This window comes from Mirounga angustirostris, unplaced genomic scaffold (assembly GCF_029215605.1).
Source record: "Mirounga angustirostris isolate CCGP_5_RB_7025 unplaced genomic scaffold, mMirAng1.0.hap1 SCAF_12, whole genome shotgun sequence".
NCBI classification, from domain to species: domain Eukaryota; kingdom Metazoa; phylum Chordata; class Mammalia; order Carnivora; family Phocidae; genus Mirounga; species Mirounga angustirostris.
In genome coordinates this window covers 43,346,264-43,359,831 of record NW_026991720.1, presented here as the reverse complement: position 1 = coordinate 43,359,831, position 13,568 = coordinate 43,346,264, and the positions used below count along the sequence as shown (strand labels likewise).

General features: G+C 38.4%; 1 protein-coding gene across 12 annotated transcripts in view; it reads left to right on the top strand.

The window, feature by feature from the left end:
• Positions 1-13,568, top strand: part of BBS9 (Bardet-Biedl syndrome 9) — a 452,171-nt gene that overhangs the window by 209,052 nt on the left and 229,551 nt on the right. For all 12 annotated transcript variants that reach the window (XR_010406428.1, XR_010406427.1, XM_064575077.1 and 9 more), the window contains one exon: positions 8,801-8,896. Coding sequence is in view for 10 of the 12 variants with exons in the window: in XM_064575077.1 (XP_064431147.1) it covers positions 8,801-8,896 (96 nt within the window). In the remaining 2 variants the exon portion in view is untranslated. The remainder of the gene's footprint in view (positions 1-8,800; positions 8,897-13,568) is intronic.

The following is a 13,568-nucleotide window of genomic DNA, read 5'->3' as shown; positions in this document are numbered from 1 at the left end:
TATCTGCAAATGAAAACCATTTTACTTCTTCCTTTCCAATCTAGAGATTCTGTTTGTTTCTTGCTAGCATTTATCTAGGCTAAAACCTCTGGGACAATGTTGAATAGAAATGGCAGAGTGGATGTTCAGGCTTTCACCATTAAGTATGTTTTAGTTGTAGGTAGTCTATAGATGTCCTATACCATTTGAGGAAGTTCCCTTCTATACCAAGTTTGCGAGAGTTTGTTTTATATTGGATTTTCTCAATGCTTTTTCTACATCAATTGAGATATTTGTAATCATTTTCTTCTTTAGGCTATTTATAGGTGAATTAAACTGATACTTTTTCTTGACTTAAAAATTTTTAAATTATTTTATTTTATTTATTTTTTAAAGATTTTATTTATTTGACAGAGAGAGAGAGACAGCAAGAGAGGGAAAACAAGCAGGGGGAATGGGAGAGGGAGAAGCAGGCTTCCCCCTGAGCGGGGAGCCCGATGTGGGACTCTTATCTAAGGACCCTGGGATTGTGACCTGAGTCAAAGGCAGATGCCCAATGGCTGAGCCACCCAGGTGCCCCTTATTTTTATTTTTTAAAGATTTTATTTATTTGAGAGAGAGGGAGGGAGAGAGAGCGTGCACACAAGCAGGGGGGAGGGCAGAGGGAGAAGGAGAGGCAGGCTTCTCACTGAGCAGAGAGCCGGATATGGGACTTGATCCCAGGACCCTGAGATCATGACTGGAGCTGAAGGCAGATGCTTAACCACCTGAGTCACCCAGACGCCCCTTGACTTTAAGTATAGTTGACACAAGGTTACATTAGTTTCAGATGTACAAGATAGTGATTCAACAACTCTGTATATTTTGCTATGCTCATAAGTGTATACATTGATTAATTTTTGGATTTTAGCATAATTGTGCATTCTTGATATAAATCACACTGAAAGATGTATTGTCCTTTTTTTTTGTTTAAGATTTTATTTATTTATTTGACAGAGAGAGAGAGAGAGAGAAAGAGCACGAGTGGGGTGAGGGGCAGAGGGAGAAGCGGACTCCACTGAGCAGGGAGCCTGATGCCGGGCTCAATCCTGGGACTCCGGGATCATGACCTGGGCTAAGGCAGATGTTTAACTGACTGAGCCACCCAGGCGCCCCTGTATTATCCTCTCAATATACTATTTGATTCAACTTACTAATGTTTAGTTTAGAATTTTTACATCTGTGTTCATGAGGGATATTAATCTATAATTTTATTTCTTTTTGAAAAAAGATTTATTTGAGTGAGAGAGAGTATGTGGGGGGGGGCAGGGGCCTGGGGGCAGAGAGAGAGAAAGAATCTTGAGCAGATTCCCTGCTGAGCATGGAGCCTGATGTGGGGCTCGTTCATTCTAAGGACCCTGAGATCATGACCTGAGCCGAAATCAAGAGTGGGATGCTTAACCATCTGAGCTACCCAGGCGCCCCTTGTTTTATTTTTATTTTTCTTATGCTTGGGGTTTGTTAAGATTTTTTGACCTGTAGTTTATAATTTTCATCCAATTTGTGAATATTTTGGTCATTATTTTTTCAAAATTTTTTTTCTCTTTGTAGCTGTCTCCTGTATGACACTCTGCCCTGTGAACTTTTAATACTTTAGCCTTCCTAGACTCCCAACTCTGTGTCTTCAACTTGGGCAGAATGTTAGGTTGCACCTGAGTTTCCCCTCCCTGTGTTGCGTCTTGGAAATTTTCTCTAGGCAGTAGGCTGCGGCAATCATAGGGCTCACTTTGTTCTTTGTTCACTTTTTTCCTGGTCTCCAGTGTCTTCAGAAACGTTTCATATATTTTGTCCCATTTTTTAGTTGTTGTAAGTAGAAGGGTAAATTTGGCCCTAGTTTCTTCATCTTGGCCTGAAGTGAAAGTCTTCATTGTTATAATTTTTATTTGTTTTCGAGTCAGGATTCAAATGTGGTTCATTTATTGCAAATTTTGATATGAATTTTTAATCTCTTTTTCTATAGGTTTCCCACTTCTATTTTTAATTTGCAGTTGATTTGTTAAAGAGTAAGATGATTTTTTCCTGTGAATTTCCCACACTCTGAATTTTGCTGATTACATCCCTGTGATGTTTAATATTTTCTCTGTCCATTTTATTGCCTGTTAACTGGTAGTTGTATCTAGAGGTATTAGAGTCAGGATTGATTATTTTGGCCACACTGCTTCCATGAATTGGTAGTATATACTTTCAGCAGGGAGTACATATTACCTGTTTGTATCTCTCTCTCTCTTTTTTTGTATGGTAACAACCATTGATTTTAATCTGAGATCTATTAAATTTCTTGAGGTTGAAAATTGATGATATCTATTTCTTTCAAGCTTTCTTTAATATTTTGCTAGGTTATTTCTGTCCAGAGAACTTTTCCCTTATCTACTATTGGCTATGTGGTGTAGTTGGAGTAGGATCATCTGGATAAATGTTTGGTTCTTTTTCTTACTGATTTTTATTTTTATTTTATTATTTTTTTATTACGTTATTTAATCACCATACATTACATCATCAGTTTTTGATGTAGTGTTCCATGATTCATTGTTTGTGTATAACACCCAGTGCTCCATGCAGAACGTGCCCTCTTTAATACCCATCACCAGGCTAACCCATCCTCCCACCCCCCTCCCCTCTAGAACCCTCAGTTTGTTTTTCATAGTCCATCATCTCTCATGGTTCTTCTCCCCCTCCGATTTCCCCCCTTCATTCTTCCCCTCCTGCTATTTTCTTTTTTTTTTTTTTAACATGTATTGTATTATTTGTTTCAGAGGTACAGATCTGTGATTCAATAGTCTTGCACAATTCACAGCACTCACCATAGCACATACCCTCCCCAATGTCTATCACCCAGCTGCCCCATCTCTCCCACCTCCCCACACTCCAGCAAACCTCAGTTTGTTTCCTGAGATTAAGAATTCCTCATATCAGTGAGGTCATCTCATACATGTCTTTCTCTGATTGACTTATTTTGCTCAGCATAACACTCTCCAGTTCTATCCACGTCGTTGCAAATGGCAAGATTTCACTCCTTTTGATGACTGCATAATATTCCATTGTATATATATATACCACTTCTTCTTTATCCATTCATCTGTCGATGGACATCTTGGCTCTTTCCACAGTTTGGCTATTGTGGACATTGCTGCTATAAACATCAGGGTGCACGTACCCCTTCGAATCACTACATTTGTATCTTTGTGGTAAATACCCAGGAGTGCAATTGCTGGATCATAGGGTAGCTCTATTTTCAACTTTTTGAGGAACCTCCATACTGTTTTCCAGAGTGGCTGCACCAGCTTGCATTCCCACCAACAGTGTAGGAGGGTTCCCCTTTCTCCACATCCCCGCCAACATCTGTTATTTCCTGACTTGTTAATTTTAGCCATTCTGACTGGTGTGAATGATATCATTGGGGTTTTGATTTGGATTTCCCTGATGCTGAGCGATGTTGAGCACTTTTTCATGTGTCAGTTGGCCATTTGCATGTCTTCTTTGGAAAAATGTCTGTTCATGTCTTCTGCTCATTACTTGATTGGATCATTTGTTCTTTGGGTGTTGAGTTTAAGAAGTTCCTTATAGATTTTGGATACTAGCCCTTTCTCTGATATGTCATTTGCAAATATCTTCTCCCATTCTGTCGGTTGTCTTTTGGTTTTGTGGACTGTTTCTTTTGCTGTGCAAAAGCTTTTTATCTTGATGAGGTCCCAATAGTTCATTTTTGCCCTTGCTTCCCTTGCCTTTGGCAATGTTTCTAGGAGGCATTTGCTGCAGCTGAGGTCGAAGAGGTTGCTGCCTGTGTTCTCTTTTAGGATTTTGACGGATTCCTGACTCACATTGAGGTCTTTCAACCATTTGGAGTCTATTTTTGTGTGTGGTATAAGGAAATGGTCCAGTTTCATTCTTCTGCATGTGGCTATCCAATTTTCCCAACACCATTTGTTGAAGAGACTGTGTTTTTTCCATTGGACATTCTTTCCTGCTTTGTCAAAGATGAGTTGACCATAGAGTTGAGGGTCCATTTCTGGGCTCTCTATTCTGTTCCATTGATCTATGTGTCTGTTTTTGTACCAGTACCACACTGTCTTGATGATGGCAGCTTTGTAATAGAGCTGGAAGTCCAGAATTGTGATGCCGCCAGCTTTGCTTTCTTTTTCAACATTCCTCTGGCTATGCGGGGTCTTTTCTGGTTCCATAAAATTTTAGGATTATTTGTTCCATTTCTCTGAAAAAAGCTGATGGTATTTTGATAGGGATTGCATTGAATGTGTAGATTGCTCTAGGTAGCATTGACATCGTCACAGTATTTGTTCTTCCAATCCATGAGCATGGAACGTTTTTCCATTTCTTTGTGTCTTCCTCAATTTCTTTCATGAGTATTTTATAGTTTTCTGAGTACAGATCCTTTGCCTCTTGGTTAGATTTATTCCTAGGTATCTTATGGTTTTGGGTATAATTGTAAATGGGATCGACTCCTTAATTTCTCTTTCTTCTGTCTTGTTGTTGGTGTATAGGAATGCCACTGATTTCTGTGCATTGATTTTATATCCTGCCACTTTACTGAATTCCTGTATGAGTTGTGGTCTGAAAATATGCAGGGAAAGATCCCAGTCTTTTGGTACTGGTTGAGACCTGATTTGTGACCTAGGATGTGATTTATTCTGGAGAATGTTCCATGGGCACTAGAGGTGAATGTGTATTCTGTTGCTTTGGGATGGAATGTTCTGAATATATCTGTGAAGTCCATTTGGTCCAGTGTGTCATTTAAAGTCTTTATTTCCTTGTTGATCTTTTGCTTAGATGATCTGTCCATTTCAGTGAGGGGGTGTTAAAGTCCCCCCCCCATTATTGTATTGTTGTCGATGTGTTTCTTTGCTTTTGTTATTAATTGCCTTATATAATTGGCTGCTCCTGTGTTAGGGGCATAGATATTTACAATTGTTAGATCTTCTTGTTGGACAGACCCTTTAAGTAGGATATAGTGTCCTTCCTCATCTCTTATTATAGTCTTTGGTTTAAAATCTAATTTGTCTGATACAATGATTGCCACCCCACCTTTCTTTTGGTGTCCATTAGCATGGTAAATGGTTTTCCACCCCCTCACTTTCAATCTGGGGGTGTCTTTGGGTCTAAAATGAGTCTCTTGCAGACAGCATATTGATGGGTCTTGTTTTTTAATCCAATCTGATAGCCTGTGTCTTTTGATTGGGGCATTTAGCCCATTTACATTCAGGGTAACTAATGAAAGATAGGAATTTAGTGCCATTGTATTGCCTGTAAGGTGACTGTTACCGTATATTGTCTGTGTTCCTTTCTGGTCTATGTTGCTTTTAGGGTCTCTCTTTGCTTAGAGGAGCCCTTTCAGGATTTCTTGTAGGGCTGGTTTTGTGGTTGCAAATTCCTTTAGTTTTTGTTTGTCCTGGAAGCTTTTCATCTCTCCTTCTATTTTCAATGACAGCCTAGCTGGATATAATATTCTTGGCTGCATATTTTTCTCATTTAGTGCTCTGAATATATCATGCCAGTCCTTTCTGGCCTGCCAGGTCTCTGTGGATAGGTCTTTTGCCAATCTAATGTTTCCACCATTGTAGGTTACATATCTCTTGTCCCGAGCTGCTTTCAGGATTTTCTCCTTGTCTCTGAGACTCATAACTTTTACTATTAGATGTCGGGGTGTTGACTTATTTTTATTGATTTTGAGAGGGGTTCTCTGTGCCTCCTGGATTTTGATGCCTGTTTCCTTCCCCAGATTAGGGAAGTTCTCTGTTATAATTTGCTCCAATATACCTTCTGCCCCTCTCTCTCTTTCTTCTTCTTCTGGGATCCCAATTATTCTAATGTTGTTTCGTCTTATGGTATCGCTTATCTCTCGAATTCTGCCCTCATGATCCAGTAGTTGTTTATTTCTCTTTTTCTCAGCTTCTTTATTTTCCATCATTTGGTCTTCTGTATCGCTAATTCTCTCTTCTGCCTCATTTTTCGTAGCAGTTAGAGCCCCCATATTTGATTGCACCTCATTAATAGCCTTTTTGATTTTGACTTGGTTAGATTTTAGTTCTTTTATTTCTCCAGAAAGGGTTTCTCTAATAACTTCCATGCTTTATTCAAGCCAGCTAGTATCTTTAAAATCACCATTCTGAACTCTAGTTCCAACATTGTACTAATGTCCGTATTGATTAGGTCCCTGGCAGTCAGTACTGCCTCTTGTTCTTTTTGTTGAGGTGATTTTTTCCATCTTGTCATTTTGTCCAGAGGAGAATAAATGAATGAGAGAACAAAATGCTAACAGGGTAACAACGTCCCCAGAAAATATATACACTAAACAAATCAGAAAAGACCTGAAACCAGGGGAATAGAAAGGGAAAGAAAGAAAAAAGAAAAAGAAAGAAAAATGAAAAGAAAAAGATAAAAACAATCAAAAACAAAACGAAACAAAAAAACAGAATATGATCAAATATGATCAGGCTGGTGCATAGATCAGTGCCGTACGCTAACTTTTGGGCGTATTTTGGTCTGTTAGAAGAAAGTGCCTCCCAAAATTTTAAAGAAAGAAAAACTCATATATGTACAAAAATAAGGGTTAATATGATGAAGGGATGGAATATGACTGTAAAGATGAAAAGTATAGGGCGCCTGGGTGGCTCAGTTGGTTAAGCGACTGCCTTCGGCTCAGGTCATGATCCTGGAGTCCCGGGATCGAGTCCCGCATCGGGCTCCCTGCTCATTGGAGAGCCTGCTTCTGCCTCTCTCTCTGCCTGCCTCTCTACCTACTTGTGCTTTCTCTCTCTGTGTCAAATAAATAAATAAAATCTTTAAAAAAAAAAAAGATGAAAAGTATAAAAGATTTTATAAAAGAAATTGATAAGATAAAAAGTTGGTTGAAAAAAGAAAGAAGAGGATTTAAAAAAAAAAGGGAGAGAATGTGATCAGGCAGGAGACTATAACAAAGCCATACACTAGAGATTTAGGGTATATTTTGATCTGTTAGAAGAAACTATATCTCAAAATTTTAAAGAGAGAACAACTTATATATATATACACCAAAAATAAGGGTAACTACAGTGAAAGGATAAAATATAACTCTAAAAATGAAAAATAAAAAATATTTTTTTTTAAAAAAGGGATTGATAAGATGTTGGTTGAAAAAGGGAAAAAGAAAAATTAAAAAAAAAAGAGAAAATACAGTTAAAAAATTAACTTTGAAAGACTACAGAATCATGGTAAAAAAGCCATGAATTCTATGTGCAGTATTCCCCTAGCGCTGGAGTTCTGCCGTTCTCATTGATTGGTACACTTGGTCTTGGCTGGCTGGTCTGGCTGATCTTCTGGGGTAGGGGACTGTTGCCGTGGTTCCCAAATGTCTTTGCTGGAGGCGGAATTGCCCCACCCTTGCCATCCCGGCTAAGTAAACTGCTCGGGTTTGCTCTCGGGAGCTTTTGTTCCCTGCGAGCTTTCTGTACAGCTTCAGAGGAAGAGAGTGAAAATGGCGGCCTCCCAATCTCTGCCCCGGAGGAGCTGAGAACTCGGGGCCCCACTCCTCAGTGAGCCCCCAGAGAAAAGCAGTCAGTCACTCCCATCTCCCCAGTCTCCGGCCGCACTCCGTGCTCACCCGGCCTGTGACCGAGTGTTTCTATCTCTGGCACCCGACCCCATGTGGAGTCTCCAAACCCCGCAGATCCCTGTGCTGTGCTCCCGCGCTGCTCCTCCTGGGGGAGGAAGGGGAGTCTCCCCAGATCTGCCGCTTGTTGGGTCCCTGCTGGAAGAGCATTGGCCTGACTGTGCCGCGGATCACGGTTTATGGCCACCCCAAGCTGAGAGCCCGCCCCTCGGCTCCGTCTCTGCAGCCGGCTTCCCCGCTCTGATACCTGGGAGCTCTGCTGCACTCAGGCACCCCCGGTCTTTCTGTGACCCCGAGGGTCCTGAGACCACACTGTCCCGGAGGGTTCCACTCCCCGCTTAGCCACCAGAGTGACGTCCCTCGGCGGAGCTGACTTCTAAAAGTTCCGATTTTGTGCTCCACGGCTCTATCACTTGCCAGTAGCGGCCGCCGGAGGCTCCCTCCCCCGCCGTCTATCCTCCCGAATATCGCCTCAGATTCACTTCTCCACACGTCCTACCTTCCAGAAAGTGGTCGCTGTTCTGTTCAGAGAGTTGCTGCTATTGTTTTCTTCGATCTCCTGTTGAGTTCGTAGGTCTTCCAAATGGTTTGATCTCTATCCAAGCTGAATTCCTGGGACCAGATGATATCCAGGTCTCCTACTCCTCCGCCAACTTGCTCTGCTCTGTCTTACTGATTTTTAAAATATTGAGTTGATTCTCTAGAAGCCTCCTTTAGTGAGCATTTGGCCTTTTCTGTTTTTAGATCAATATGAACACATGCCTTTAGATATTTTTGATGTGTTTCACTTTTTTGATACTCAAATATTTTCATCTCTGGCCAGTAATCTCTTTAAGTTCGCTTTTATTTTCATACTACTCTGCTAGTCAGTGATAGTTTCCTTGCTTTCTGGTGTGACAGGTGTTTGAGGTTTATCTTGTGCATTTCCTGCCTCAAACCTAGAATGAAGCAGTAGAAGGAAGGAAATTAAATGATTTAAGAATGTTATTGTGAGGGAGAGATTTAAGCAATTGGGAATTACCATGGAAATCAGCTTATATATTAATTTATATATGGACTTTCAGCATGACTGGTAACATAAAAAATACTTGCCATCAACTAAACTTCCTATTTCAAACATTAAGTGTTTTTCTTTGTGGTTATGTAAGGTGATTTTTTTTTTTTTTTTAATTTTCTTTGTAGGCTTTGCCAATCAGTCAGAAGATGATCAGGTGAATGTAATGGGTTTTCACTTCTTAGGAGGTTCCCGAGTTACTCTTCTTGCTTCTAAAACCTCTCGTAAGTAAAACTATGGTATTACTGCTTTTGAAATTGTCCATTGAGAACACTACATCACAGATCATCATCACATCATGAATTTCTGCAAAGGATATGTTCAGTTCGTTATTGAAAACAAAGAGCCATGGTATTAAGTATTTAGGACATAAAAGTTATGAAGATAGGATCCTGTTTTATTAGAGATATGTAACTTTGGTTTTGGGGATTAGGAGAGTTTGAGAGAGAAATTTAAAGAATTGAAAATATTGTTGAGATAGGTATATGGTGAACTAGGTTTTAGGAACTATTAGAAACTGGAATTAATTTGTGTGTGTATCTATATTCATACATCCTCCTTTTGGATATTGGCAAAAATGAAGGTGAAAGTGTGAAGCTTCTGCTGACACTAATCTCAGTAGAATGAAAAGAGTAATTATGTAGTCAAGTTTGAATTTCAGATGTAAATATTGTTGATTTGGTTGCTTCATCTGAGAATAATAGTTGAAACTACTCAATGTAAAACTGACTTTTGATGTATGTGGGTTACTGAAGCTGCTAAACTCATTGAGTTATATACACCTTCATGGAAATAAAGTAAATATTAAGAAAATAGTGTTTAACAAATTTTAGGAACACTAAGGGTATTAGTGTGAATAAATGCATATATTGATATTTATATGTTAAAAAAGTTTGGCTGAGTACACTCCAATTTTAAAATCCCTGAAGTTTGTGAAATGGGCTTCCACTTTCTACTTTATGCATTTGCAGTTTTAGTTGGTTATTTCTTGCATCATCAGAAGATATAGTAAAATAGGGACATATCCCTTTTGAAAAATGAAGGTGTTAGCAGGAGGAATATAAACACATCCCTATTTTAGAAACTAACAATGTTACAGTTTTGGAATATATAGATTGGGGGCTGGTGAAATAGACTTGGATACAACTAACAATTCTAGAATAAGGCATAGAAATCAAAGATAATTCTTAAAAGAATGAGAGGATTCTGTACTTTTCATGGTCTTTTTGATTGGTTATGATTGCAGTGCTTTTTGCATTGGCACCATTTTGTTTTGATTAGATTTAATCTTCAGTTGGATGATGGAATTATTTTAGTACATTTCTCTTTGTTAAACTGTTCTCTTTAAACTAAAAAAAATATTGCCAACATTTCCTTGGGAAATTGTACACATCTGTTCAACTTCATTTGATAATGCTGTAATGATGAATCTGAAATTGAGATTATTAAAAAAAGGCAAAAAGTTATTCTTGATGCAAGTGGGAATACTTATGTCCTAATTTGTTCTTTTTTAGATAAGGTAACTCTTAGAGCATAGCTGTTGCCCATGATTACCTTATCATTTCTAAATTTCACCAAATATCCAGATATATAACTGATTTTCTCACATTCATCTGAATATATGGCAATGCCTTCATAGCCATAGAATGGGCAGACAGACTAAATAATGTAATAAGACAGGACCTTTTAAATAGGGAACCAAATGAGCTATGTAACCTGAAACCTGAGTAGTAGCTATTACAATTCCTTGAAGGTTTTTTGGCTTCAGTGACACACAGAATTCTACCTAGGGAGTGCCCTTCGGTGATAAAGGGAGGTAGGTATGAAGAGAGTAGTTTTCTGGGGTTGAGGCAGATGTTGGTGCTCTCTCGTGCTGTATCAGAGTGTTCCTCCCTAAGAAAGGAATGAAGTAATTTCTACCCAGTCTGTGTTTGGCATCTTTCTTTTTTATGAAACAGGCACATAGTTTTTGGTTTAGAAATCTGAATTGACAGAAAAAAATCCTACATATGGAAAGAACCCAGTATTTTTTCCCTAGTAAACTGTCAAGTGCTTTGTAAGTTGCCTTTGGATATTGGGTAGTATTTTCTGTGGGCTCCACATATTCATCTCTTTTTAAAACCTGCCTGATAATTAACCAAGCCTTGAAGTGTGCTGATGGTAATTTTAGTTCAATTTCCTGATTAGTTATAGATCAGCCAAAGCAGACAAGAGAAAAGCAAATGAAGTTCATTGGCTAAGATATCAAATCACATTCTCTGGGGGAACTGAATAGGTTTTTATTTTCAGAAAATAGAATGGTGCTTCAATGTAATCAGAGTTTATTATGTGAATTCTGGAAAAACAAAGTGTTGAAGATAAAAATACTTAGGAGAAACACTCTTCACTAGAGAAATTTCTGAAAATGATTTCCAGAGTTCTAAACTGAAAGTAGTAAGACAGGTGATGGCTATGTTTGTTACCTTGATTGTAGTGATAGTTTTACCAGTATATGCATATGTCCAAATTCATCAAATTGTATACATTAAATATATGCAGTTTTTTGTATGTCAGTTATACCTCTGAAAAATTGTTAAAAATAATAAGACAGGTCAAATTTTATGAGATCAAATATTTTTATAATCAGAATTATAAATATTTGTACTTGAAAGTTGATTATTTTTACTGATTCAGTACAGTGGGATTTCAGAAGGAATATGCCATTACCTAAATGTGTATATATGCCTGCCATGCCACTTTCTTAAGCTCCATTTCCAGTGACTTATTCCCTCACACAACAAACACTGCCACCTCCCTCTCCTCCTCTCTCTTCCTTTCTCTCTGTTTTTCTTGGTGTTTCTTATCTGTTTCTATTTTTTTCTTTCTTTCTTCCTTTCTTCCTTTCTTCCTTCCTTCCTTTCTTTCTTTCTTTCTTTCTTCTTCCCTTCCTTCTTATGTTCAATTAGCCAATATATAACACATCATTAGTTTTTGATGTACTGTTCAACAATTCATTAGTTGTTTCATTTTTTAAATTAATTTATTTATTTGAGAGAGAGAGAGAGAGAGTGCACATGAGCTGGGGGAGGGGCAGAGGGAGAGGGAGAGAATCTCAAGCAGACTCCCTGCTGAGCATGGAGCCTGATGTGGGACTTGTTCTCAGGACCTTGAGATCATGACTTGAGCCAGAATCAAGAGTCGGATGGATGCTCAACCAGCTGAGCCACCCATGTTCCCCTCTGTTTCTATTTTGATCTTTATCTCTACTATATCTATTTGTACCTTGCCTTATTTCCACTTGTTTCTTTAAGGATTAAAAATAGTTTACACGTTTCTAAAATATGAAAGGTGAAAATAAATAGTTGAAGGAAACAGAGAGAGAAAATAAGAGCAGGAAATTAATAAAGATATGAATAAGATTAACACTCAGAAACGTATACTGTTCAGTCGATAGGGTGCAGACTCAAAGTAATAAGAAAACATTTGAGTTCCAATTGTCAGAATGTTCAAAGGATAAAATCAAATAAGTTGCTTAGGAGATGCATAGCCTTTTTTGATTCTGAGTCCAGAATGAAATTTCTGAATTCACAAGGACGACTTCTTCAGTAATGTCTCTATAGCTTATTTTTATAATTATAATGTTATGTAATTACAACTTATGAGTAACAAATTTCATAGAGCTTTAAAAATAATGATGAACTCAATTTACTGAATATAATACTGTCTCAGCCCACATCAGTGCAGTCTGAGCAGCATCTTAATCCAGGGATAAATTTAGAGTATCTACTGTTGCAAGTTTTTAGTATCTAGTATTTTCACTAAGAATTGGACAACCAAAGGGCTCCTGGGTGGCTCATTCAGTTAGGTGTCTGCCTTCGGCTCAGGTCATGATCTCAGGGCCCTGGGATCCAGCCCCAAGTTGGGCTCCCTGCTCAGCTGAGAGCCTGCTTCCCCCCTCACTCTGCCTTTCCCCTCAAATAAATAAATAAAGTCTTTTTTTTTTAAGTCTTAAAAAAAAAATAAAAGCACTTAGTAATTCAGAAGTGAGATGTAGCTGGAAGGAGTTGTGGGTTTTGTTTTATTTGTTAAAAAATTTTTTAAAAAAGATTTTATTTATTTATTTATTTATTTATTTATTTATTTATTTATTTATTTATTTATTTAACAGAGAGAGAGAGAGCACAAGCAGGGGGAGTGGCAGACAGAGCAGGCAGAGCAGAGGGAGAAGCAGGCTCCCTGCTATGAGCCTGATGTGGAACTCGATCTCAGGACCCTGGGATCCTGACCTGAGCTGAAGGCAGATGCTTAACCGACTGAGCCACACAGGCACCCTTGTTTTGTTTTAAAATGATCACTATTAGAACATGCTTCAGTAATAATTGAAAAGATTGAGTTCAGTGGGAGAGGCTCATGATCAGGAAAAAGAAGGGGACTCACAAAGCAATGAAGTCCTTGAGAAGGAGAAAGGATGTGGGTTGCAGAGGTTGGGGACAGGGGAAATTGAAGGATAGGCCTTTGTAACTTTACTGTGACAGGAGAGATTGGAGGTAGGTCCAGCGAGATTTTGTAGATTTGTTGTTGGGATGATGAAGGAGCTCTGGTGGTGTCTAAATTGGAAAAAAAGTTATGATATTGGTGTCTTGGAGAATAAGAAAGCAAGCTTATGAAAGGATAAGGCAATTTTGAGTACCCATTAAAGTTTCAAATCCTGAATTTTGAAGTGAAACCAAGTCATCCCAAGACAATTTTCTCTGGCAGTGATTTGTTTACTAGCTAGCATCTGAGCAACTAAAGTCAGGAATGGGACTTTGAAATAGCTAATTGCAAGTAAAATATTTTTTGTGAGACTGATTATAATAATGGACTACCAAATCTAAGCTGTTAAGAAGAGAAATAATGATTAGAGAAAATTGATAC